The sequence below is a fragment of the Salvia miltiorrhiza genome, chromosome 3, assembly GCF_028751815.1.
Source record: "Salvia miltiorrhiza cultivar Shanhuang (shh) chromosome 3, IMPLAD_Smil_shh, whole genome shotgun sequence".
In the NCBI taxonomy this organism is placed as follows: Eukaryota; Viridiplantae; Streptophyta; class Magnoliopsida; order Lamiales; family Lamiaceae; genus Salvia; species Salvia miltiorrhiza.
In genome coordinates, this window is record NC_080389.1 from 32,901,459 (window position 1) to 32,928,908 (window position 27,450).

General features: G+C 40.9%; 2 protein-coding genes and 2 long non-coding RNA genes across 4 annotated transcripts; 2 read left to right on the forward strand and 2 right to left on the reverse strand.

Moving 5' to 3' along the window:
- The first annotated feature begins 2,937 nt into the window (after positions 1–2,937).
- Positions 2,938–3,828, forward strand: LOC131018670 (uncharacterized). Its single transcript, XM_057947384.1, has 2 exons — positions 2,938–3,285; positions 3,388–3,828. Exons 1-2 carry the CDS (start codon positions 2,938–2,940, stop codon positions 3,826–3,828), a joined length of 789 nt encoding a protein of 262 aa, XP_057803367.1.
- A 10,679-nt stretch (positions 3,829–14,507) lies between these two features.
- Positions 14,508–14,987, forward strand: LOC131018671 (uncharacterized). Its single transcript, XM_057947385.1, has one exon. It carries the CDS (start codon positions 14,508–14,510, stop codon positions 14,985–14,987), a length of 480 nt encoding a protein of 159 aa, XP_057803368.1.
- A 494-nt stretch (positions 14,988–15,481) lies between these two features.
- On the reverse strand, positions 15,482–16,418 carry LOC131014138 (uncharacterized). The gene is made up of 2 exons (XR_009098083.1): positions 16,356–16,418; positions 15,482–15,738 (listed from the first exon to the last, which is right to left on the reverse strand). It is a non-coding gene; the product is annotated as an uncharacterized LOC131014138 (long non-coding RNA).
- Positions 16,419–22,199: 5,781 nt separating this feature from the next.
- Positions 22,200–25,321, reverse strand: LOC131014115 (uncharacterized). Its single transcript, XR_009098059.1, has 3 exons — positions 25,002–25,321; positions 23,080–23,146; positions 22,200–22,476 (listed from the first exon to the last, which is right to left on the reverse strand). It is a non-coding gene; the product is annotated as an uncharacterized LOC131014115 (long non-coding RNA).
- Positions 25,322–27,450: the final 2,129 nt, after the last annotated feature.

Sequence of the window (27,450 nt, forward strand, 5' to 3'; positions counted from 1 at the left end):
CGAAACTTGGGAGCGATATCAGGAAAAGCTCAGGAAGTGCCTGATGAGCCCAAGATTGTGCTATGTTTTCGAGTCTGTTTTAGGTCTGGATAGAGTCGTTTCTTTTTATTTTGTGTTGTTTGGTCGCCTGGGAGGGCGTAGTTCATTGGCAGGGCCCGCTTGTGGGCAAAAGGTGCACTAGGTATCAGAATTGCTGTCACTTTCTGTGAAAGAGGCATGTGCCGGAAGCAAGAGGGATTCAGAGGCAAAACCATCCCTTATGCCCAAAAGTACCGCACGGAAGCTGGCAAGCATTAGGAGGAGAGTAGAGAAGGAAGGGAACAGCGCAACAGAAGGGAGAAGTATGATTGTGGTGTAGGCGCTTGATACGGGCCGGAGGCGGCAGCATCCAAGAAGAGACCGATAAGGCTAAACCATTGCCTTATCCAAAAGGAAAGAAATCTTCTAGATACTAGGTCTGAAAATGGATAGCATCTACATGCCTTGCATGAATTCGGCCGCAACAACATGGGCTGGGCCTTCCGTTGCCCTAGTCGCGCCTATTTATGCCCTAGCCGAAGCCAAGGCTGTTGAAAAACCCGGCTGCTGCGCATTAAGTTTTACTAGTTCTGAAGTTCAAGCTTGCCCAGGCTGTGGGCGTAGTTCTTAGTTATTTGCTTATGTTCAAGGCGGCACTTTTGGCCGTAAGCACTCATTTATTTATCTAAGTATTTTCAGTTTGTTATTCTTTATGTCTTTTGCTTTTGTTAATTCATTTATGTCTAGCTAATTTATTATTCTGATTTGGGCGAGATGATCTAAGCATGAACACTTAACTCGAGAGGTCTAATTTGGGCATAACAACTATATGGGCATATTCATGATACACTAGGTTTGATTCCAATAAGGTTGTAACAACTTGGTTAATTAATTGATCACTAGTTAACTAGCGAGTTTTGGCCACAAGTAAACTTTGGGCAAAGGCGAGACGCCATCGACCTCCAAAATAGTACAACGAGTGTTGAAGCCGTGACTGCGGTGAAATATCTGCTTAAGAGTCAAGTGGGTCTATCTAGTTCTTAAGGCATTCTGGGCAAAGCACAACTAACGATAGGCCATCGCAGAGGACGTGGATGTTGTCCGGGGTAGTTGGTTTCCATTAGGGATAACTTTTAAGGGATCATAGACTGAAAGGATAGATTAGGCGAGAGGTTTTTGCGTGCGTGACGAGTGACAATAGGGGTGTAACAATTCTTATGTCTATAACCACTGGTATGCGAGTATAGTAATTTATCTTTACACCAATGACCGAGTGCCTAGTTCATGCTTAGTGATTCGAACCCAAGTCAGGATTGTTTTGTTATTTGATTAAGTTACCTTTGTTATTTCAGTTTTAGTTGGAAACATTGTTCTGCCCATAAGCACGTTGTGGTCAGAACCCGTCAGAATACAAACCCTTTTTAGTGATACCCTTGCAGGAGGAGTTACTGCTCAGTTCCCTGTGGATTCGACTCTAGACTTACCACTAGCTAGTCTAGTTGTGGGCACAAGATATTTTATTTGCACGAAGCTCAAACGATGGCTTTGTCAAATTGGCGCCGTTGCCGGGGAACTGAGAGCGCTAGTAATTTCTCTTGTGATCAAAGTGTGAGTTTTGCCTTATTGTATGTTTCTTCGTCGTACCAGGAGTGCATGTAACAACGATCTTTTGTTCAACGCGGAGATTGTGCGACAAGCACGACAGAACAACGGGAACAGACGTAGGGCAGAACGAGAGGCACGAGAAAGACAGAGACAGTTAGAAGAAGAAAGAGAGATGGCTGAAAACCCAGAAGTAGTAAATGACAATGCCAACAGAACTCTTCGGGACATGATGTTTCTGAACAATCTCAACCTCCGGCCTTCTGCCATTGTGCTACCGGAGATCACTGGAAATTGGGAGCTGAAGCATACACTGATTCAAATCTTGCCCAAGTACAGTGATATGCCCGGGGAGGACCCTCAAAGACATCTTCAGGACTTCGAGATGGCATGCGGAACAGTGCGCACTGCAAGCTAAGCCCTAGGTGAATACATCCAACTCCTTATTTTTCCGTTATCTCTATTAGAAGGAGCGAGGGAGACCTGGCATGAGTTGCAGAGTAAGTTTTTGGAGAAGTATTTTCCAGTAGCCCGAATCCAGAATTTGAGGACTCGAATAAGCAACATCAAGATGGGGTCAGGAGAAATCCTTTACGAGTATTGGGGGAGGTTCAAACAAATGTTGGCCAAATGCCCACAACATCAAATACCGGATCATGATCTTATTCGGTATTTCGTGGGAGGACTTCGAAGGCAAGATAGACAATGGTTACACGCTGCTTGCGGGGGGATCGATCCTGAACAAATCTGCTGCTGAGGCTTTCAAACTCATAGCTGATATGGCCGAGGACTCCAGAGATGAAGAAGGAACAATAGTCAGGAATGCACCGACTTCGAACCCCTCTGCCTAAGATGATAAGATTGACAAGCTATGCAATATGTTCGAGAAGTTCATGACAACTCAAGGAACACCTAACCAAGGAATTCCCAGCATTCGGAAGCCCGTGAAAACTTGCCAACTTTGCATGGCAAATTCACATGCAAGTGATGAATGTCCACAACTATTTTGAGGACTAGGAGGTCAATACTATTGGGCAATAGCAAGGAGGAAGTAATGGAGGACATAATCAAAAGCCCTTTGAACCTTATAGGAAACAGTACAACAACCAAGGATGGAGACAGCACGAAAATCTCAGGTACAACAACAATAACTATCTGGGACCGAGCCAGGGGTAACCAAGTAATCAACAACAATACCCGCAACAACCTCAACAGGCAAGAGGATCTTCCTTGACAGAGCTTGTACATCAAATAGCACAACAACAAGTAAAATTCTAGCATGAAACCGAAAAGTTCATAATGGAGTCAAGATGAGGAATGCAGAATGTCAATGCCCAACTGTCACATCTTGCCCAAGCAGTAGCTCGCCTGGAAAGCAAACAGGGGGAACTTCCTGCCCAAGTGGAGGTAACAAAGGTAAATGCTGTGACACTCAGAAATGGTAAGGAATTACCCGAAGTGGTTGTAAAGCAAACTGAGAAGGAATCAGATGTTAGAGAGGAAGTTGGAATGGGGTCAGCAGATGAGGAAGAATTTGCTCAAGAAAGGGAATCCAAGAAGAAAGCAGCAGAAAAAACCAAAGAAAAATTGAGACATGTTGAGCCTATAATCCCCTTCCCGGACAGAATGGCCAGAGAACAGGAAAAGGAAGAATTGACCGAATTGGTGAAAATCTTTAAAAAAGTGGAAGTCAATATGCCCCTTTTGGTCGCATTACGCTCTATGCCCAGATGCGCTAAATTCCTAAAATAACTCTGCACCCGGAAGGTTAAATACACTGATGATGCTAGGTTTCAAGTAGGCGAGTCAGTATCCGCACTCCTACAGCGAGATATGCCCATGAAGTGTGGAGATCCAATGATGTTTCATATTCTTTGTGTGATAGGAACCGTGAAGGTGGATAAGACAATGCTCGACCTCGGGGCATCCATTAATGTTATGCCTTTGTCTATGTATCAGGACTTGGAGATAGGGCCGCTGAAACCTACCCGAGTAGTAATCCAACTGGCACACAGGTCAAATGTTTACCCAGAAGGGATATTGGAGGACGTTTTGGTTAAAGTGGAGGAACTCATTTTTCCAGCAGATTTCTACATCCTTGATATGGGGAAGTCAAAAGCACGCGACCCAGTTATGCTTTTAGGGAGGCCTTTCCTCAAAACTGCTACGACGCGCATCGATTATGATACGGGCAAATTGACATGCTAGTTCGAGGGAGAGACAGTAACTTTCGATATATATAATGCCATGAAGCATCCCGCCGACATAGAGATGGTCAAAAGTATCGATATAATCAGAAGGGTTGTTGAGGAGGAATTGCTTAGAACAACACTCCAGGAACCCTTCGATGTAGTAATCCAAAACAGTCTCACCGAGGAAGATGTTCAGGAGGAACAACTAAAAGAGGCAGTGAAAATGCTGAATGCATGGAGAGGGTGTTGGATTTGTATACTGAAAGCAAGAACGTTTTATGCTTGTATACAATGTTTCCTAAGTTCACTATCTAATCTCCTATCTGATTGTGTTCATGATTGCATATGTATGTTCTTTATCTCTATATAAGTAGATTATATGGTGTGTTGTAGATCACAGAAGACCATATAATTGGAATAACCTTAAGAGATATAATATGATCACAGCCGAAATAACTCTAGGACAAGTTATTGGTTTAGGCTGCAGTATAGATGGAAGTAGTTTGTCTTGGCTACTTGTCTATACTGGTACGTCATTACGTATTGATAGGACCACAGTTGAGATGTATTCTTCTATCTGACTTAAGTAAAGAATCAAGATCTCGGTGACTTATAAGATCTTAATACTAATAAGTATTCAGATATATATGTTAATTCGTATATCACTTTGACTTACTATGGGTGAAAGTTATATACTAACTCGAGTACTCTGTATCTTGGGTGATAGCGGTTAATATATGATATTTGATTATCTATATTAGTACCCGTATCCGGTATAGGATAATGACATCCCCTTAAGGAGCTCAATAAGGTTTATTGCGCTAAACCCTGCAGGTTGATTAAGTTCAGGCGTAATAATAAAGTTTGAGTGGTACTGCTTAAGGAATTATTAAGAGATTAATTAATTTAAGCTGTCAGAGCTCTAATTAATTAATGGATGTCGGATATTTTAAATACGGAGATTTAATAAGTCTAAATACAAGCCCCCGACTCATCACCGGCAATAAAGGGGTAAGTCAGTATCGGTTCTCTAGTGGAATGAACTGATATTTATAAATTAATTATGGTCTGGGCTGACCATAGATAAATTAATTTATTTGAGGCCCATCTTTATTCCTTGTATCTGGTCCCTGGACTGGCCCAATGTCTCCTAGCCCTAGAAGGAGAGAAAAACGCCTCCTACACTAATTCTGTGCCCACACGTATTTAATTTTAACTAAATACAGCTGTCAGCTCTCAGGAAAACACACTGATAAAAATTAGGGTTTTGAGAGAGCTGTGGGGCGCAGGAAAAAGTGTGGAGCATTCTCTCTTGGGACTTTCATAGATCGTTGTCTATCCAACGGTGAAAGCTGAGCGGGATACAGTCGAGAAGATCAGAGCTGGAGTCAGATTTTCGCAGGAAACCAAGTTCTGGCAGTCTCCGTAAAACGGCCATAACTTCCTCCACAGAACTCCGATTCAGACGAATCAGGCGGCCACGGAAAGCTCTCTCGAAGACGAAGAAGTCGTATTTCTGGGCGAAATACGATTTGAGGACGTTTGAGGCTTCAAACGAAGGCGTGAAGTTGGCTGACCTGTTCAGCAACAGATTGACGAATTCTTAGGAATTCTTCAGGTATTCTCTAACTCCAACGTGCAGTTGTTAAATTCATAGGAGCATGTTAGGATTAATCGTTGTATGATAAATTAATAATATTCCAAGAAACGATCATCGGGCAATCGGAGCATTAATTCAGTTTAATATTCCTTCAACTGGTATCAGAGCCCAGGATTATTTTCTTGGCTCTATTATTAATTTATGTACGATTAATAATGTGCGTTGTTTTTCCTGCTGTTGTTCTTCGTGGTTTGTTGATTCGTGGGATACGTCGTTTGACGTTGTAATCGTTTTTCACCACGAGATAAATCCGTGGTTAGATTAGGGTTTCAAATTGTATTTGTTTTCCTTTGTAATCTGTAATTGTTGGAAAACGGAACGATGACGACGACGAATCAACATCGAAGAACGGAGTTGGAGAGTAAAGAGGGCAGCGAGGTGCCGAGGGGCGAGATTGGTCGGGCAAAGGTAGGGCCGAGGAGCATGGCTGGCGAGCAGGGGCTGGGCGCGCCATGGGCTGCGCGTGCGTGCTTTGTGCTGCTGCGTGCCCGGCTGGAGTCGCGCGGCCGCTGCTGCCGTTGCTGCTGTTCTCGTGCTGGATCTGCCGAGGTTGCCGGGACCAGGAGCTGAGGATGCACGCCGGGCTGCTGCTGCTGCACGCCGGGGCTGCGCGTCTGGCTGGTGCTGCTGCACGCCGGGCTGGTGCTGCTGCACGCCGGGCTGTGCGCCGGGCTGGTTGCTGCTCGCGCCGGGAGGCTGCTGGTGCGCTGGGCAGGCTGCTGCTGCACGCCGGGCAGTGCGCCGGGCTGGCTGCTGCTCGCGCCGGGAGGCTGCTGGTGCGCCGGGCAGGCTGCTGCTGCACGCCGGGCAGTGCGCCGGGCTGCTGCTGCTGCACGCCGGGAGGCTGCTGCTGCACGCCGGGCAGTGCGCCGGGCTGCTGCTGCTGCACGCCGGGAGGCTGCTGCTGCACGCCGGGCAGTGCGCCGGGCTGCTGCTGCTGCACGCCGGGGCTGCGCACCGGGCTGCTGCTGCCGAGCGCCGGGGCGGCTGCTGTGGGAGATGGCAGCTGCGTTTTGTCAAACCCTAGGGGGCCCAAACCCTAGTTTTCAAAGACGGGCCTGTTTGAAGCGTTTCGGGCCGAGTTTACGTTTTTGAGCTTTTTCTTTTCTGTTCTTTGTAATAGATTAGAAATATGGGGTTCCACGAATGGGTCACGAAGAACTTTATTGTTTTAATTATGTTCTTTGCATGTCGTGGTTGTTAATCCCTTATGCTCTTTACTTACTTTTGCTCGTCTTTGCTTGTTAATATGTTTTATTAACTGCGCTTAGACAAGCATGATAGTAGGTTTATCGTTTTCTTAAGCATGTTTTAGAATTCTGTGAGCATGTTTTACATGTTGCGTTCTAGATGAGCATGTTTAGGATTATGTGTTGAGCATGATCAAACCTTTTGAAAGAAAAAAAGACTAAGCTTAATAATTTTATGGATGATTAAAAATTATTTAGATTTCCACAAGCGGTCTCTAGACAAAGTGATTGGCGATGTGAGTAACGGTCCACCCCACGTGGCTTACTTCATGTTTGTTACTTATTTCATAAGTTTGTCAGATGAGGTTTCTATAAAAATATTTAAATCCGTTAAAGTAGTGGGAGTTATGCAGTAACGGTCCACCCCACGTGGCTTACTTGTGTAATTTTCACAAGTACTTTGGAGAATGGAATTAAATAAGATAACCAAGAAAATTAAATTGAAAGCGGCATGGTCCGAGTGAGTATGTCAATTTCGAGAATTTAATTCTCAAGGTTAAATTGTGGTTATTACTTAATAATTTTTAATCTTAAAATTATATAGACCTCCACATGCGGTCTCTAGACAAAGTGTTTAGCAATATGAGTAACGGTCCACCCCACGTGACTTACTTCGTATTTGTTTCTCATAAGTTTGTCAGAAGAGGTTTCTATAAAAAATATTTAAACCATTAAAGTAGTGGGAGTTATGCAGTAACGGTCCACCCCACGTGGCTTACTTGTGTAATTTTCACAAGTACTTTGGAGAATGGTATTAAATAAGATAACCAAGAAAATTAAATTGAAAGCGACATGGTCCGAGTGAGTATGTTAATTTCGAGAATTTAATTTTCAAGGTTAAAATGTGGTCATTGCTTAGATATCATATCAAGTACAATGTACAACTCCCCCACGGAGTCCCTTCTTGATGATGATATGGTCTAGTTAAGGTGCCAACTATTAATTTCTTTTGTCAAAAGGTTAAGTTGACATGGAAATTAAATGACTAGGTGAATAGTCTGGTTGAGGAGTTCGTGTGTAACTGTCCACCCCACGTGGCTTACATATGGAATTCTTTGAGCCGTTGGAGGTTTCATTAATATTGTTTTATCAAAAGGTTACAATATTATTGTTACGAACTATATGCGTTCATGTTCTTACATGTTTACTTTCAGATATGTCTATATCTCTTGTTTATTTATTCTTGCACAAAGTCTTTTAACCGGTCCATATTTTTTTTTAAATGGAAACGCAGTTTTGGATTTCTATCTTTATCACAAACTAACACATTTTTGTGTTGCTTACTACTCCACGTTCTTATGGTCCGAACAATGAGTCAACTGATGAGAAAAAGGAACTGCATAAAAGGTGGCATATGACGAATAATGTGGCTATATGCTTTATTATGAGTATAATGTCACAAACCTTGTAGCTCCAACATCAGGGCATGGACAATGCTATTAGCATCATGCTGAATCTCAAGAAAGTGTTCGGAGAGTCGGACTGAGCTGCTCATTTAAATTTGATGAGAGTAATCTTGTTAATTTTATGAGTGAGTACAGCTCAGTGCACGAGCATGTCATGCCATTTTTGACGGACTTGACTTGCTCAGTGGGAGTATCGACGGTGAGGCAAAAGTCGATATTATCCTGAACTCTCTTCCCAAGTCTTTTAATTAAGAACTTCCGCCTCAATGCTGTTATGAGCAAGAAAGATATTTCTTTTGAGTTACTCTAGTTACGGCTAAGGAAGTTGTGGGAAAGAGATGTGCAAGCACTTGTTATTGCCAAAGGTGAGCCATCTTCTTCGTCAAATGACGGGAAGAAGAAGGATCCAAGGGGCAAGAAAGACAAGGGAAATAGTGGGAGTAGTGGTGTGATAAGATTGAGTATTGGAGATTTCTTATTTCAATACTCAAGGCAAAGGGTTAAGGTACTTCACTTGCTATAGTAACTGAGACATGTCAGCTCGTTTTCTACTCAGTTGTGAGTAGTGGATAACGAGAGAAACTTATAATGTTTGTTGCACCTTGTATGGCTTTTAGGCTGACAAGGAAGCTGAAAAGTGATGAGATGATTGTCTTCATGGGCAACGTGACTAGAGTCGCAGTTGTTGCAATTGGAAACTTGTCTTTAAGTTCTAAAGACATAGTTTAGTTTTTTGAGAGTTCCTTATCATGTTTCAAAATTTTGAATAGATGGATCACATGTCCTTTTTGATAGTGGTGTTTCTATCATAAGAAATGACAAAGTAGTCTATTCTGGTATTTTTGAACATCTCTCTTCATACTATAACTTGTCTACAAAATACCTTTATATTGCATTTACATCATCGAACAAAAGAAAGAGAAAAGTTAAGGCTAATCTCTCATGAGGATCTTACACATATATTGATACCCTAGAAATAGGTCACATCTATCTTAATAGGATCCAAAGGCTCGTGTCTAAATAAGTACATTGGATTCAATCCAGGTTGTACTATTTCGAACCTGCGAATCCTGTATAGAGGAAAAGATGGAGACCAGGTCATTCATGACAAAGGGGATAAAGGGCCAATGTGTTAGAAATGATCTTTTCTGATTCATTGTCAGTGTTTGGGATTCCAACCCAGTTTACTACACCATGTAATCCATATATAAAATGGTGTGGTGGAGAGAAGAAATAGGTCACTCTTGGAAAAATATGTTCGATGATGAGTTATGTATCTTTGCAATTAGTCCTAAAGAATCAGAAAGTGGTTATTAGCAATGACACACGATTCTTAGAAGTGGACTATGGGAGTAATCACTAATCCAAGTCAGATAGTGTACTTCAAGAAATTGAAGACATTAGACAGGCGATTCCATCACCCAAGCCAAGTGTGCAAGAGTTTTGTACCACAAGACACTGCACGCACTGTTGACACACATGTGCCACCACAGATCCATTGTAGTGGGAGGGTTGTGGGACAACCCGATCGATTTATGTTCTTGGGAGAATCTTTGGATTCAGTCCCTGGTAGTGAATATAAGAGAATCGACCCAGATATCTACTTGGAATTAGTGGAAGACGAGAATGTAGTTTTCTGGCACGCCTCAATGGAGCAATCCATTAAGAATATGGTTGTATACTAAGAAAAACTTGCTACCAAAATACCGTAAAGCCATAGGTTGCAAGTGAGTATACAAGAGAATGATAAGTCCGAATGAGCAAGGTCGTAGCTTTTAAAGCTAGACTGGTGGCGAAAGGTTATGCCCAGTGTGAAGGTATAGGTTATGATGATATTTTTGCCAGTGCCATGCTCAGAACATTCGGATCATTTTACCCATAGCAGCTCACTTAAACCTGAAGGTTACGTGAGGGAGGGAGAGAAGCATCTCGTGTCAATCGCTCTCGTGTCATCAGTGATGTGGTTTATCTTGCATTTTATGTAGATAATATCATCCTAATTGGCGACAATATGGAGCTATTGTCAAGACATAAAGTAATGGTTATCCGAACAGTTTCAGATGAAAGACTAAGGAGGTATAGTATACATCTTTGTGATCAAGGTTATAAGGGATCACTAGAAAAAGATGTTGGGCTTATCTCGAGTGTCTTACACTGATACTGAGAATACTCGTTTTAGTATGAATACCGCCAAGAAAGGGTTGCTACCTTTTAGATATGGCGTTCCTTGATCTAAAGACTATGTCTTCAGATGCCTTTTAAGGTTGAGGAAATGAAGGCAGTATTCTACGTCTTCCGCAGTAGATAGCTTCATGTATGGATTACTATGTACGAGATCTTATATATTTGCTATGCAGTTAGCATGGTTGTAAGATATATATAGTCCTAGTTAAGGATACTGAACTGTGGTAAATTATATTTTCAAGTCCCTGACTAGAGAATAAGGATAGTTTACCAGTTAGACAGTTTAGTTCCTTTTAGGATTATATGATTTCGGATTTCCAGGCTGACCGGAACAAAGAATAATTACCTCGAGCTATGTGTTTTCCTTGGGAGGTAAAACCTTTTGGTTTGACCACTACCTCCAGGGTCTAAGAGTGATTCCTAGTTTGCGTAAGAGCATCACCTTCGTGGTACCTCAAGTGCAGTTGCAAACTCTAAGGAATCCAAGAACCACAAGGGGTCAAACACATGGAGAGTAAGTACCAAGTTATACGATTATTCGTAAATCGAGGTTATGTGCTCAAAGAATAAATTCTCACATATTGGAGAAACCTACTGATCTTTTCACAAAAGGCTTATCGCAAATGGTCATTGAAAGATGGGAATGCGATTGATGCCACCCACTTAGGAAACTTTAAGTATAAGTGGGAGAAGTGTTAGGTGATTGGTAAATAGACGCATTGTATACTAAAAGTTTGCTTTAGTATAAGTGGGAGATTGTTGGATTTGTATACTGAAAGCAAGAACGTTTTATGCTTGTATACAATGTTTCCTAAGTTCACTATCTAATCTCCTATCTGATTGTGTTCATGATTGCATATGTATGTTCTTTATCTCTATATAAGTAGATTATATGGTGTGTTGTAGATCACAGAAGACCATATAATTGGAATAACCTTAAGAGATATAATATGATCACAGCCGAAATAACTCTAGGACAAGTTATTGGTTTAGGCTGCAGTATAGATGGAAGTAGTTTGTCTTGGCTACTTGTCTATACTGGTACGTCATTACGTATTGATAGGACCACAGTTGAGATGTATTCTTCTATCTGACTTAAGTAAAGAATCAAGATCTCGGTGACTTATAAGATCTTAATACTAATAAGTATTCAGATATATATGTTAATTCGTATATCACTTTGACTTACTATGGGTGAAAGTTATATACTAACTCGAGTACTCTGTATCTTGGGTGATAGCGGTTAATATATGATATTTGATTATCTATATTAGTACCCGTATCCGGTATAGGATAATGACATCCCCTTAAGGAGCTCAATAAGGTTTATTGCGCTAAACCCTGCAGGTTGATTAAGTTCAGGCGTAATAATAAAGTTTGAGTGGTACTGCTTAAGGAATTATTAAGAGATTAATTAATTTAAGCTGTCAGAGCTCTAATTAATTAATGGATGTCGGATATTTTAAATACGGAGATTTAATAAGTCTAAATACAAGCCCCCGACTCATCACCGGCAATAAAGGGGTAAGTCAGTATCGGTTCTCTAGTGGAATGAACTGATATTTATAAATTAATTATGGTCTGGGCTGACCATAGATAAATTAATTTATTTGAGGCCCATCTTTATTCCTTGTATCTGGTCCCTGGACTGGCCCAATGTCTCCTAGCCCTAGAAGGAGAGAAAAACGCCTCCTACACTAATTCTGTGCCCACACGTATTTAATTTTAACTAAATACAGCTGTCAGCTCTCAGGAAAACACACTGATAAAAATTAGGGTTTTGAGAGAGCTGTGGGGCGCAGGAAAAAGTGTGGAGCATTCTCTCTTGGGACTTTCATAGATCGTTGTCTATCCAACGGTGAAAGCTGAGCGGGATACAGTCGAGAAGATCAGAGCTGGAGTCAGATTTTCGCAGGAAACCAAGTTCTGGCAGTCTCCGTAAAACGGCCATAACTTCCTCCACAGAACTCCGATTCAGACGAATCAGGCGGCCACGGAAAGCTCTCTCGAAGACGAAGAAGTCGTATTTCTGGGCGAAATACGATTTGAGGACGTTTGAGGCTTCAAACGAAGGCGTGAAGTTGGCTGACCTGTTCAGCAACAGATTGACGAATTCTTAGGAATTCTTCAGGTATTCTCTAACTCCAACGTGCAGTTGTTAAATTCATAGGAGCATGTTAGGATTAATCGTTGTATGATAAATTAATAATATTCCAAGAAACGATCATCGGGCAATCGGAGCATTAATTCAGTTTAATATTCCTTCAGAGGGAGGATCAACTACACAGAAGCTCTGAACATTCCCACCTTGAAAGCTGAGGATCGATTGGTGCCTTCACTCCAGCGAGCACCCAAGCTCGAATTGAAGTCTCTGCCCAAACATCTTAAGTACATCTATTTGGGCGAAAATGACACATTGCCCGTAATCATCAATTCAGAGTTAACACCGGAACATGAAAGTAAGGTTAAGAAGATTTTAGGAAAATACAAAGGAGCCATTGGATGGACTCTAGCCGATATCAAGGGCATAAGCCCTACAGTATGTATGCACCACATATTGCTAGAGAAAGATGCAGCCCGAGTCCGATACCCCCAGAGAAAGCTCAACCCAGCCATGAAGGAAGTTGTGATGAAGGAGATACTCAAACTACTGGATTTGGGCATAATATACCCAGTGTCCGATAGTAGATGGGTGAGTTCGGTGCATGTTGTGCCCAAGAAATCGGGCATACAAGTGGTGGAAAATGAAATAGCCATAAGGTTACAAACCGGCTGGAGAGCATGTATTGACTACCGCAAACTCAACCAAAAGATAAGAAAGGATCACTTCCCCTTGCCTTTCATTGATGAGATGCTCGAAAGACTTGCGGGAAATCAATATTTCTATTTTTTGGATGGATACTCGGGATATATGCAGATTTTAGGTTGCAGAGGAGGACCAGGGCAAAACCACCTTCACTTGCCCTTTCGGCACTTTTGCCTATCGGAGGATGCCATTTGGGCTGTGCAACGCCCCTGGAACATTCCAAAGGTGTATGATGAGCATATTCTCGGACCTCCTCGAAAACTGCATTGAGGTATTCATGGATGACTTCACTGTTTATCGGAGAAAGAAATGCTGGCAGTAGTGTTTGCTTTTGAAAAATTCAGATCCTACTTGCTTGGAGGAAAGACTACTGTCTACACCGATTTTGCGGCTTTGAAGTACCTTATGGCCAAAAAGGAGTCCAAACCCAGATTGATTCGATGGGTTTTGCTCTTGCAAGACTTTGATGTGGAAATCAAGGACAAAGCTGGGGCACAAAATCAAGTGGCCGACCATTTGAGCAGAATTGCGAGAAGGGAAGATGGGGAACCAATCAAGGAGATGTTTCCCGATGAGCAGTTGTTCTATGCCCAAGGAAGGGAGGAAGATCCTTGATATGCAGACCTCTTCAACTACCTGTGCTCTGGATATATACCTCCAGGATACACTTATGCCCAGAAGAAGAAATTGACCAAGGAAAGCAAGGAATACATTTGGGATGAACCGTATTTATGGAAGCAATGCGGGGATCAAATTTTAAGGAGATGCGTTCCACAAGAAGAATAGAGAAGCATTCTGGAATTTTGCCATTCAAAAGAGTGTGGGCGCCAGTTTGGGCACAAGAGGATTGCAGCCAAAGTTTTAGAATGCGGATTTTACTGGCCAACCATTTTCAAAGACATTTACACGGTTTGCAAGAACTGCCCTCAATGCCAAAGAGAAGGAACCATAACCAGAAGGAATGAAATGCCCATGATTCCGATCATGCCCGTGGAAATATTTGACATATGGGGCATGGATTTCATGGGACCCCTGCCCAGTTCGAGAGGGAACCTATACATCCTGATTTTGGTGGATTATGTCTCCAAATGGGTAGAGGCAAAAGCTCCTCCGACAGATGACTCAAAGGTAGTGGTGAATTTTTTGAAAACTAATATTTTCTGCAGGTTCGGTGTGCAATTTGTCGGTCGAGAACTTGTTCAAGAAATATGGAGTACAGCATCGGGTCTCAACAGCCTACCACTACAAGCCAATGGTTAGGCAGAACTGTCAAATCGCATCATCAAGATAATCCTGCGAAAAACCGTTGGCCCAACAGGGAAAGATTGCAGTTTAAAGTTGGAAGATGCCTTATGGGCATATCGAACCGCATACAAGACCCCTTTTGGAATGTCACCATACAGATTGGTTTATGGCAAAAGGTGTCATTTGCCGGTAGAGCTGGAGCACAAGGCATTTTGGGCAGTTAATAAGGTGAACTATGACTGGAATGAGGCAGGCCAAGCAAGGAAACTTGAGATTCAAGAGTTGGAGGAAATCAGAAGAGAGACGTATGACAGTGCAGTTCTATACAAAGAAAGGATGAAGAAAAGTCATGACACCCTGATCAGGAACAAGCAGTTCAGCTATGGGCAAAAGGTCATTTTGTACAAAACACGGTTCAAATTTGCCTCAGGAAAGCTAAGTACAAAATGGATTGGACCGTTTGAAGTACAAGCCCAATTCCCAAATGGAGCTGTTGAAGTCAAGAAAGCAAAGTCAGGGAAAGTATTCAAGGTGAATGGACAAAGATTGAAGGCCTATTATGGGCATGAACCAAGGATTAGGGATGAGTTGGATCCATCCCCAGACAAAAATCACTCTGGATGATTTTGAGGTACAATGTCATGCTTAGGACGATAAAAAGAGCACTGTCCAGGAGGTAACCTGTTGTTTTAGTTTTTCTTGTTTTGTTTTTCATTAGTTTGTTCCTTTCCGTGTTTTGCCTAGGAATTAGGTTTTGCCCACAGTTGTGGGTAGGTTTGAGTTTCCCGTCTTCGCGGGAATTTGAAATTTTATGTGCAGGTACCAGGAGAAGGAGTATTGGGCAGAAGTAATCAAGGGTTGGGACGATCGGTCCAAAGGCAGGCAGGGCTCTCGGGCAAAACACCGGCTGAAACCGCCTGATGCACGTCACATCATGTTACAGTTGTCAGCCCTATTGTCGCAGCCCGATATAGCCAGTGATAGCGTATACCAAGTATCGTACGACTAATAAAAGAAATAGTGAAAGAAATAGAAATACATCTTGTATTAGCGAAAGCATTTGCAATTTACTCATTTTCAAGAAAGGTTTTAAGACCCAAAATAATTACTCGCTTGGGTGAAACATAATAAGCAGTTGAAACTTAGCAAGGGTTTAAGAAGTATTTCCCTTATGGGATATTACAGGCATAAGCAAATTAAATAAAGTTTCATCAGAGTTGTGCAGCGATATGTGTTACTATATGTGTGAAGACATATAGCAGGGAGTTCAAATTCTTATAGAGTCAAAGCATATAAAGATAAACATGAGACATAGGGAAGACACAGCCAACTGACAATTCCAACAGCCTTCACCCATCCTCGCGCCAAGCCAGACCTGCACATTTAGAAATACATGCAGGGCTGAGTACCAAAAAGCACTCAGTGGACTCATGCCGGAAATAATTGAAATGTTGCTCTTAGAGCTATATGTCAATCTTGCCCTTTTCAATGCATCAACAGGATTTTATGAGATTTGAAATACCTGTTCATGTTTTTCTGTCATAAACTCATTTGCATCATCATAATAATATCATTAGTTTGCAGACATTATATTCAGGGTATGTGCCAACTATGAGAACTCATATAACATATATATACTATGTGAAGAGAAGGAGGCCTCCTTCAAATCACCGTGACCGGGGCCGACTAGAGACGGCTCACGATCACCTCTGCGCAAAAAACCTTTACTGTCATATAAATCAGTTAACGGCCGATATCTTGCATCATGATCATAATCATGTCTTTCATAGAGGCAACATACCACATCTCATTCTCATCAATAATAAATATGGCAAGATGACAATTTTCATTATACTCATCAATAATGCTTCAACATGCTTCATTTTCACAAGATTCATCAATAATGCTTCAACATGCTTCATTTTCATAAGATTTTGCATTTGAACTCATTATCATGGTAGCTAGCCATAATAGAGTTAGAATAAAGCCCACCTGTCTCAGGGGTCGATGACGTAACGTTCAGAGTCGTACTAACGCCGGCCGTCACTCGGACCTTTGGTGGCGCACGTGGTTTAGATTGGCATGTGACAAAATAAACTCTAGTTAGAAATTAATCTAACTAATATCTAATACTTATACTTGCATCAATGCTTAATCTCATCTAATAACTTCTCTACTATTTACCCAATTGGACCTCCCAATTTAATTGGATATCTTATCCAATTAAAAGACTCTCAATCCTAGGTAAATAGCATTCATATAAAACACATAGTCATTCATGCTTCAAACTTATCACTCATTCCACATAATACATTTATGAATTATCTCAATAGTCAATTGACTTGAAAATAATCCTATGAACTTGAAATCTTTTTCATTGCAAATAAATTCTCAAATATTCATGTAAGCTTTGGAAAATATATATAAAATTTTCTAGTAGCATTTTCATGCCAAAACATGGTGTATTATTCCACCAAAACTTTGAAATCCTCAAAACAATTTCAAAGTAGAAATTTTCGGACTCTTCCAGTTTACCATTCTGCTCTGCCTCAACTTTAAAGAATAAACTGTTTTAACTCAGAAATCTCCTGGATTCGAACACTTACACCATTGAAAATCTCTTTGAGTCTAGTTTTATTTAAAAAAAAGTAGAGTGGAAAAATCCAAGTGGTTTCAGAGATATGGGTGTTTTCCCACAGTCTACCAGATTCGGCAGTTTTGCACGACTGCAAGTTAGGATTTTTGAAAAATAATAAACGTTAGCCAAATGGTTTGAAATATGATTTGAATCTATATAACACATGTATCTTTCTACCATAAAAATTTGGGAGGCTGAATATTTTTGAAAGTCACTGAAAAGTGTGACTCAAGGGACCGCCCTTCTACATTTCCGGCGGAAATGTGCAGTAAAAGTTTTACATTTTAAATTGATAGTAAACGAAGTCCAAATGTCTTGAAATTTTACCAGAGATTACATTACCCATATATCTACACACCGTAAAAGTTTGAAGAGTTTTGGACGAGATAAACCTCGTCCAATGATCAGTCCAGAACGTAAGAAAACTTCTCAAAATGGTTGAAATAACAACATTTACACATTTAATCATAGATCTATAATTTCACCACCATGTTCATGCATTTTCTCACTAATAACTCACCATGCTTCAATTGTCATAACATATAACCCTCTCAAGGGTTTTCAAGAAGTATCTCTTTCTTTCTCATGCATCTAACATGTAGACGTGTGTATGAGCATATGAGAAGTAGTGGAAAGTTTGAAGGAGTTCATATGCTTTCTTTCACCAACATTTTTGAAAATCATAAGAGTAGAGAGGGGACTATCATGCTTCAATATGCTTCAATATACATGCGTATACATCATGAAAATATATACATAACATAAGAGGAGGATCGAGGTTGCTACCAACAAGATCAATGGAGGTGGAGTAGAAGATGATGCGTAGTATGCTTGGAGCTTGTGCTTGAAGATTGGAGCACACTTGATGGCTTTAGTGTGAAGGTAGAACACTTTTGGCTTCCTTAACTCTTTCCAAAAATGGTGAAACAAGGAGAGAAGTGTGGTGGAGTGAGGAGTGGAGGCTGCCGAAAATAAGGGGGGGAAGAAAGAGAAGAGGAGAGCTTGCTTTGATGAGGTGATGTGATGGTGTGATTTGCTTCATTAATGCATATCTTGCAATAACTAAGATAATAATTGGTGAGGATGTCATCCTCTTAATGGTGCAGGAGAATGATTAGAGAGAGATCGAGTAAGGGGGGAGGGAGAGAAGCTCGTGCATGTGCATGTGTGAGCTTAAAAGTGGGGATTGTGTTGGCTAGATAGGTTAGCCTTTTTAGGGGAGTGGTTAATGGTGCAGGTGAGTCTCATTTAATGAGGAGAAAGAGAAGAGTGTGAGGGAGAGGTAGAGACCGAGAGAGAGTGATAGGAGAAGAGAGATCGAGTGAGAGGGAGAGGGGGAAGAGAGATCGATCGAGAGAGAGAGAGGAAGAGAGATCGAGAGGAGCAGAGAGATCGAGAGAGACTGAGAGATCGAGAGAAGCAGAGAGAAGTCGAGAAGAGCAGAGAAGTGAGATCGAGAGGAGAAGAGAAGTCGAGAAGAGCAGAGAAGAGAGATCGAGAGAGACAGAGAGATCGAGAGAAGCAGAGAAATCGAGAGAAGCAGAGAGATCGAGAGAGACAGAGAGATCGAGAGAGACAGAGAGATCGAGAGAAGCAGAGAGATCGAGAAGAGAAGGGGAAGAGGAATCGAGGGGAGTGAGGGGAAGAGGAATCGAGAGGAGTGAGGGGAAGAGGAATCGAGGGGAGTGAGGGGAAAAGGAATCGAGGGGAGTGAGGGGAAGAGGAATCAAGAGGCATAAATATATATGCTTGAATAATTAACTCTTATTTAGTGTGTAGGAATATATCCCAGAAAATATGTCTCAATTATGATATTACTAATATCATAATAACAATGCATCAATAAATCATATGTGAATATTCTACCACGTAAAATATTAATCTCACATAGATATTTAAATATAGGGCGAAGATGTGTCTCTCAAATAATATGATTTATAAGGCCTGAGAAAATAATATCGCCTCCTATTAAACTCTCAAAATAATTCTTATCTCGTTTATTCGCCCACGTGCATAATTCCTCTAGCTACTATTTAAACTCAATTTAAATACGAGCTAGGGCACAATTAGCTTCTCAAAATACGGGGTGTGACACCTATCCATCAAAAACCCTAAACCTCTACCCACGACGTCACTACCCTCAACCATCCAACTTCCCATAATCACCACCCTGTTTTCTCGCACCCCTCTCATACAAAAACCACCACCGCACCACCATGGTCTCCACAAGGCCGAAGAACAAACTCAGAGGAATTCCCCACGGCATAAAAATCGACCTCACCGGAGAAAGCCTCACGCCACCCAAACCAAATCCACCAAGAAAAACCTCACATCAGAAACCTATTCCAATGGAAACCACACCACCTCCATCATCAAAAACCCTTCTGCAAACCGAGAGCCCCTCGCCGGTAGATGAGAATGTCATCGACCAACTTACGACGGAGATGGACGCGCCAACCCTTGGCACCGGTGAACCTCATGCAATCATGGGAGAGGACAATCCCGCATCAGAAATGGCGAAGAAGAGTGAAGAGGTGTCCATGAAGAAAAAGCAACCGCTCTCTGCCTCAAAGAGAAAAAAACCGGCGGTTGAGAAATCGGCCACGCCGGCCGAAGGTTCGTCGACTGAGAAAAATGAACCTTCGGGTTCAGTGCTGCAAGAAGAGCAGTGGGAATCCGGAGAGGATGCAGAGGAGACACCCGCCAAGAGGAGGAAGAAAACTCTGAACCCAACCCCAATCTGGATGATTAAAGGGGAGCCGGCGTCCGCCCCGAGAAGCAGGAAGAAGACAACAAAACTATCAAAGAAGAAGGGGATTGTTGTGCCCAAGATCCCGGATATGGACTCGCTAGAGCAACTGGGCGTGGTGGGGAAGATTAAGGAGTATTTCGCCAACATAGGATGGGAACCATTTCTGGAATGGCCTAGACACGCTTACGAGGAAGTAGTAAGGGAGGTTTTCGATTCGGTCCAGGTAGACATCAACCCCAACTATGGCCTTCTGGGCATGAGCTTCTCTATGAAGGGGGAAACTAGAGACATTTCCGTGAACGAGCTAAACCTGAATCTGGGAATGGTGAAGCTGAGGGATCTGCAGAAAAAGGAGTATAAGGAAGCAAAAAGATGAGTCCCAACCTTCGACGCACAGGAATGGGATGTCATGTGGGCAGACATTAGAGATGGAGGGCTGTTCAAGACACAGAAGGTCAAAGGACACAGAATCCGTGATTCTGCCCTAAGGATGTGCCACCGCATCCTCTCCTACTCTATCTTCGGGAAGCTGGACAGTGGAAATGCTATGTCCAAAAAGGATCTCTATATCCTTTGGGCAATGAACAACAATGTAAAACTCAACTTCGGGGCCTTCCTGATCGAGCATATAGAATCCATCATCAGCAAACCCAATCAAAGGCTCTCGTGCATCCAGTTCACCACTGCATTTACTCAACTGAATGAGATCGAGATTGAAGAAGAAAACACCAAGATCGAGGCAGAAAAGCTCAATGTGGAGGCTTTGATTCGAATGAGGGATGTGAGAATGGAGAAGGGTGTGCTCAAATTCACTAATCCAGAGGAAAGAGAAGTTTCGGCTGCCGAAGGCCAAAGCCCTGCTGTGGGCAAAGAAAATGAGAAGATAGAGGAATCGGAATCGGAGGAAAAGGAGAACCAGTTAGATAGGATTGAGTCCAGGATCATGGAGACCCAAGTACCACTGGCAGCAACCCAAAAGGCCCTTCTGGCCTTCTTCAAGCATCAGGGTTTCAGGTACCCACCTGCACCTGCCCCATGAATTCTCACCCTCCCTAGGATGTTAGTTTTGTTTTTTGTTTTTCGTGTCTTTTATTTTGTTTTGTCGAGTCTGTTTGGCCAAGAGCTAAGGAAAGGGTAACCTTTTGTCTACACCGATGTTATGCCCACAAGGCAAAACACTTGGTGCAGGCACCCAAAGCATTGGCTAGTTGCGTCTTCTTTCGTTTTCTTATTTTTGTGTAAGTCTGTTTGTTTTCCTTGACCCCCTCCACACACCAACTTTGCTCAAAGCAAAGTGTGTGTGTGTGGGGGGGGGGGGGCAAGGTGTGTTTTGCTGTTGTGTGGGGTAATCCCCATTCTCACACCCTTTGCCTTGAGGCAAAGTGTGTGAGTGGAGGGGAAGACCCATTTCTTTTAGTTGTTGAAGAGTTTCGTGTCAGCATGCTGTATTTCGAAATTGCTCTGATATGATGTTCGTTGAGTTTTGATTGTGTAAATGGAAAAAATCTAAACTATCGTGCCGTGTGTGGTTGAGGACAATGGAGAAGAGTGGGCATATCACCCTGTGAGGATTTGAGCTAAACTGTGCGGCCATATGCCCATAAGAAGTTTTTTTTTTCTCTTGTGTGAATTTTGATATCTTGACTAGGGTAATGCTAGAACTTGCCTTGATTCTTAGTTGAAACCTGTGTACATAGTCTAGGTATGTTAAATAATTTAGGCAATTCTTTCTTTAGCCCACAGAACCAAACTGACCAACCCTACATCTATCACTTGCAACCCCTTTTGAGCTTAATAATTCATTTGAATTCACTTATAAATTTGCCTAGATTTGAGTCGTCTCGGTCAAACTGAACTTAAGGGCAAAAGAAGGGGTGATAATGTAGTGGATCCTATGGGCAGGACTAATGCAAAAATTGTGAAATGGGGCATCTAATCCCAAAATAGAGAAAAAGTCCAGAAGAAGAAAAAAAGAAATGAAAAAGAAAAAAGAAAAAAAAGAGAGTTAATGTCTTGTTGAGAATATGCTTAGGCCCGTAAGAATAGGCAGGGATCTTAAAAATCTGGGATATCTGTTGCCCAGAATGAAGTTCAAGATGACTTTAGCCTCGTACCAAAAATTCTCACCTTATGCCTTCAGCCACGTTACAACCCATAAAAGACCTAATGAGATGCACCTAAAACTTTGACTAATGGGGGAGACAATAGAAGATAAGCAAGCTTATGGTCAAAGCCCAGCAAGATGTCCAGAGCGAAAACACCAGCCTAAACACTTGAGGGAAAGAGTGAAATGGGAGGAACATCCTTATGCCCACAACCTGGTCTTGACTTGTCACAGCCCGCCCTAACTATGGATAGTTAGGCCGAGTGATCCACGACTAGGGATGGGGTTAAAGAAGAAGGGGAAGAAAAGGGGCGTCATTTATAGCCGTAAAACTTACTCATCTTAATAAAACTCGTCATTTTTATTCATTAATACTCAATTGAAAACAGTCTATGAAAGACTGCATAAAAGTTAATTAATATCATTAATCAAGTTATACATCATATGCAACCATTCTCTTAAGACTCAAAGTATGACATAACATACTATAACATCAACAACATCTTGCAGCGGAAAGTAGCTAGACATATGTATGAAGACATATTCTAGACAGGTTAACTATTTATTAACAACCCTGGAGACTCCGCTCATTGCAACACCATCATCACATCAGCTCAACCTGCACATTTAGAAAACATATGCAGGGCTGAGTACAAAAGCACTCAGTGGCCACGTATGCCTAGGTATAAAAATACATGCTTCAAAACTATAAATTGTCATGCCATCATAATCAGTACAGCAAGGGAGTTTTTCGCTAAAAAGGCCCAAGCTTACTAAGTTCATTTGTGATTCTTAAAGTTCGTCTGATCAGACTAAGTTCTTTTGTAATCTATCATATCTGAAACTGTGTGCCGGAGAGGTGGCCACCTCTCACGGTCACTTGACCGGCCAACCCGCTAGATGACTCATGGTCACTGGTGTACACTAGTCCTGGCAGGATAGCTATCAACTGCTCAGGACCCGAATTCGATTGCATCATTGGCAAAGCCAAAGCAGATAGATATCATACTAAAATTTAAACATTTTATGGCAAGACAATACTTGAAATAACTTTAACTCAAAGATTTTGTCATGAAATAACTTGCTCAAAGGTAGCATTAAACTCGTTTGATAGATATATAAAACTGAAATTAACAGTTAAATCATCTCATGCATTCATTCGTATAAGAGGCCTACGACAAGCAGGGGATCTCTATATACGTATAGTAAAAGTAATGCCCACCTCGTTGTGTCTCTGTATCAATGAGTAACGTCACTCTCTCCCTCAAGTCGTTACTTCCCAAAAGGACCTTCATCGTTATGAAGAATTGGTGAGAAGTTATAAAAGAAACCTCGATTAATAATCTAATCTCTTTTATGAAACATTAGTATCTCTAATGTTCATCTCTCTTGATTGTTAATCAATATAACAATTATTATCTCTCGTCATTACTCATTAATTATAACATCCTTATGTTATAATTAGCAGCGCTTCAATTAAAAGAAATATTTAACACATCGAAAAGTCCACTTTCTTAGCAGATCTATTCGCTCTCATCTCGTCTAATTAACCGATTAGAAAGTTAAACTTTCCATTAGGCATGTATTTGAGTCACGGGTCAACAAGAATTGACTATGCTCAAATTCTAATTTCACTAAAAATTTCGGCATGACCTATTCATATATAATGTCAGCCACGAGATTTCAACGCGTGAATCTCACTACGTGAACTCGTCTCTCGACTCAAAACTTAACATCTTGACATCTTTTCAACGCAAACCAAACAATTCAAAATCATCAAAACTCTTTATCAGTAAACTATCATTTATACTCGACACCAATTGTTCGAGTGTCAGATACCAACATTTATGTGCGTTAATCATAACTCTCACAACTCACACCATTTAGTCATATCGTATCATCCATCAAAACAAATATAATCAAGTTGTTTTCTAGAAAGTTTTGCTGTTTTTGTGTCGTCTTTAAAAATTCATAACAACCAACTCAATCATCATAAACTCTCATACCAATTGATCTCAAAAACTTCATGAAGTGTAGTTCACTCTAAAAATGGTAGTTAACCAAAAAGGTTAAAGGTTTTTGGAGATATTGCTCTTTTAGTGCAGGCTGTCAAAGATTGACAGTTTCTGCCAATTTTGTTTAGGCCATTAGAAACCAAGGCAAACCTTAATAAAATTCCATCAAATTTAATCATCCAAAACTAAAGGTATCCTTGAAGATTTGGTTAAAATTTCACAAGAGAAAACGTTCATATGATCTGCCAAATAAACAATGAAACTCATACACTTTTACTGTTGGACAAATATGACAGCAGAACAGGGCATTTTTGAAATAATAAACTGCTCTGTTTCAGAGGTCATAAAAATCGAAATCTTATGTTTTTAGAAAAGTATTGAAGTCTAGTTTCGTTTAAAAAAAAAACGGTGATGCAAAATCCTTCATGGATTAATAGATATAAACGTTTTTGTGAAGTCTACCAATAGTTGACAGATTCTGTCAAGGATTTTTCAAAATATCTTTAAAATAACAAACATCATCCAAAAGACATGAAATTTTGCAGCAACGAAATACACATATCATAGATAAACATACTAAAATTTCAGAGCCATCAAGCAATGAAAACTCATCGAAACATAAGCTTGAAACTGCTGTAAAATTTTGACAGAATTCCAGTTTTAATTTCGTTCAACAATTATCATCCATAAATTGTAAATCAATTAGCATGCTCATGTGATATCGTAGAACACATATACGCAATAATATTCATTATGCAACGTCTCAAACTTCACGAATTTAAATAATCATACTCTAAAAATTTATACAATTTTCGTGCTTGGAAAAATACGAATTTAATATATATCGATTCTAGCATACCCCTAAGCACAAATATCAAGTCAAAACGATCAAACAAAAATCGAAAGACAAGCTAATATGTGAAAAACGGGGCTGCCCTCATGGGTTTCATAGCTACGGTTCGTTCCGTTCTTACTCCCTTCATTAAACATGCTCAACATCTACCCAAGAACAACATACTAAAATTTCACGACGATCCGACGTCGTTTCAAAATAAAGTCGAGAATCGACGTTTTTCGACGTCGACGAAAATCGAAAAAAAAACCATCAAAACGTAGGTAGAGATCTTACCTACTTAGATACGTGATCGAAAATATGATCGGTGCTCGTCTCGGTACTCAAATCGGAGCTTGAAACCTCCGTCCAAGCTAAAAATGGTGTTTGGCGTGATAAGTAGGTGTTTTGGGTGTTGTGTGTGTGAGAGAGCAAAGATGATTGGAGTGTGTTGGCTGAATTCAGCCGTGAGTGAGGTAGATAAAGGGGTGTTGGGTGGTTTGGGGGGTGGTTTTGGTGGGGTAGCCTTAGATATTTAAGATATTAACCCGTTAGTCGTTAAATATCCCGTTTCGTCTCGTTTTAACGACTAATTACCCACATTCTTCGTTACTCACCCTCTTAACTCCTACTCACTTTCATTACACTCGTAATTCTATATAAATATAGAAAACGCAAGCTCGTTCTCGAAATTCTGATAAACGAGCTCGGTTCGTTTATCGAGAAATCCCAATTTACTATTCACTCGTCGTCCAAAAATAAAAACTTTCATTATTGGACTCGTATCGAAAAATTAAGAATATTTCTCGACGACGTGCACGTAAGATTTTGAAAGTCGACAAAAAGACGAAATAGCAGTATTTTACTATTCATCATCAAAAAGTCAAAAATTTCAAAAACGTCTTAACGGACTCAGATCTCACTTCCGAGTTCACCGTTCTCATTCAAATAATTATCTCGAATTATTCAAATACTCAAACTCAATTACGGATACAAAATCACACATCATCCTCACATCATCAAAAGAACATCTCAACATCTTTAAAATATAACAACAAAACTTCATATAACTCCTCATCTCTATACAAAGTAATCAAACAAGGGATCTTATACCCTACTTACTCAAACTTAAGCAATTAAACACGTCATCAAAAGCCCGGGTATTACATACCTTCCCCCTTAAAATAAATTTCGTCCCGAAATTTGTACCTCTTGTAAATGTTTCGGGTACTTCTCTCACATCTTATCCTCAAGCTCTCTTTCCACTTCTTTCTTAACTATCATATCTCCATTGGACCTTATCCAATGCAATCGACTTATTACTCAATTGCCGAATTTTATGATCTAACATCATCTGAGGTCTCTCTTCATAACTCAAGTCTGGTTCTAAGATCATTTCTTCTTAGTAAACCACATGGTTTGGGTCGAAAATATATATCCTCTCAATTGTGACACGTGAAACACGTTATGCACATTTCCAAAGCTAGGTGACAAAGCCAACCTATACGCTATTGGACCTATCTTTTGCAATATCTCGTAAGGACTTATAACTCTGGGTCTAAGCTGTCCTTTAACTCCAAATCTATTCATCCCCTTTGAGGGTGAAACCTTCAAGAAAACTTTGTCTCCTATCTCGAAACCTTATCTCACGTCTTATACGCAAACTCAATTAGTGGCAACACATTCTCCCGATTTACTCCTCTATCAAGGATAGTAGTTCTTATCATATCTTCTATCGTCTGCTATGCTAACATTCATCCTTGTACCCAACTCTTTCTGTAACTCATCCAAAAACGTGATGTAAATTTTTTTTTCTTTCTGAGGTGTGATCTACACCGGTACTCAATGCAATCTTATAATCTCACGAACGTACAATTGTGCTAACTTATCTGGTCCATATGCGATTAGGATCGGTATGAAATGTGCAGATTTTGTTAGTCGATCTACAATCACCCAAATTGCTGTATTTCCTCTTTGACTTTTGGGTAAAGCTGTCACAAAATCCATCGCTATGTGATCCCATTTCCACTCGGGAATCTCCAACGGTTTTAACTTCCCATAGGGTCGTTGGTGTAATGCTTTCACTTGCTGACAAGCTAAGCATCGCTCTACAAACGAAGCTATGTCTTGTTTCATTCCGTCCCACAAAAATCTCTTTTTCAAATCCCGATACATCTTTGTGCCTCCTGAGTGGGCGGTGTAAGGCGTGTCGTGAGTCTCACTCATGATCTTATTCTTAAGTTCATCATCGCGGGAATGCCTATTCTCCCCTAAAAAAAATAGCATTGTCTGATGTTTTTTTGTTTTTTTTTGTAATTCTTGAGATCTCCTGCTCTTATCCTTTCTCGTAACTTGTTCATTGTCTCATCTTTCCTTGTGCTTCAATCACCATTTTCCTCAAACTAGGCATCGTCGCAACAATACTCGCTATCGTCTCTGGTGGTTTTATCATCTCTATCCTCATCTTGTCAAAGTCCTTTATAAGCTCATCCTCTCTCGTGAGAAGACATCCTAAGTTTGACGAGACCTTTCGGCTCAATGCATCGGCTACTACATTGGCCTTGCCAGGGTGATAATTAATGTCGCAGTTAACATCCTTTACTAATTCGAGCCATCTCCTTTGCCTCATGTTAATATCCTTATGCTCGAAAAAGTATTTCAAAGTTTTGTGGTTCGTGAAAATCTCACATCTAACTCCGTAGAGATGATGTCTCCAAATTTTCAGGGCATGCACAACGGCTGCAAG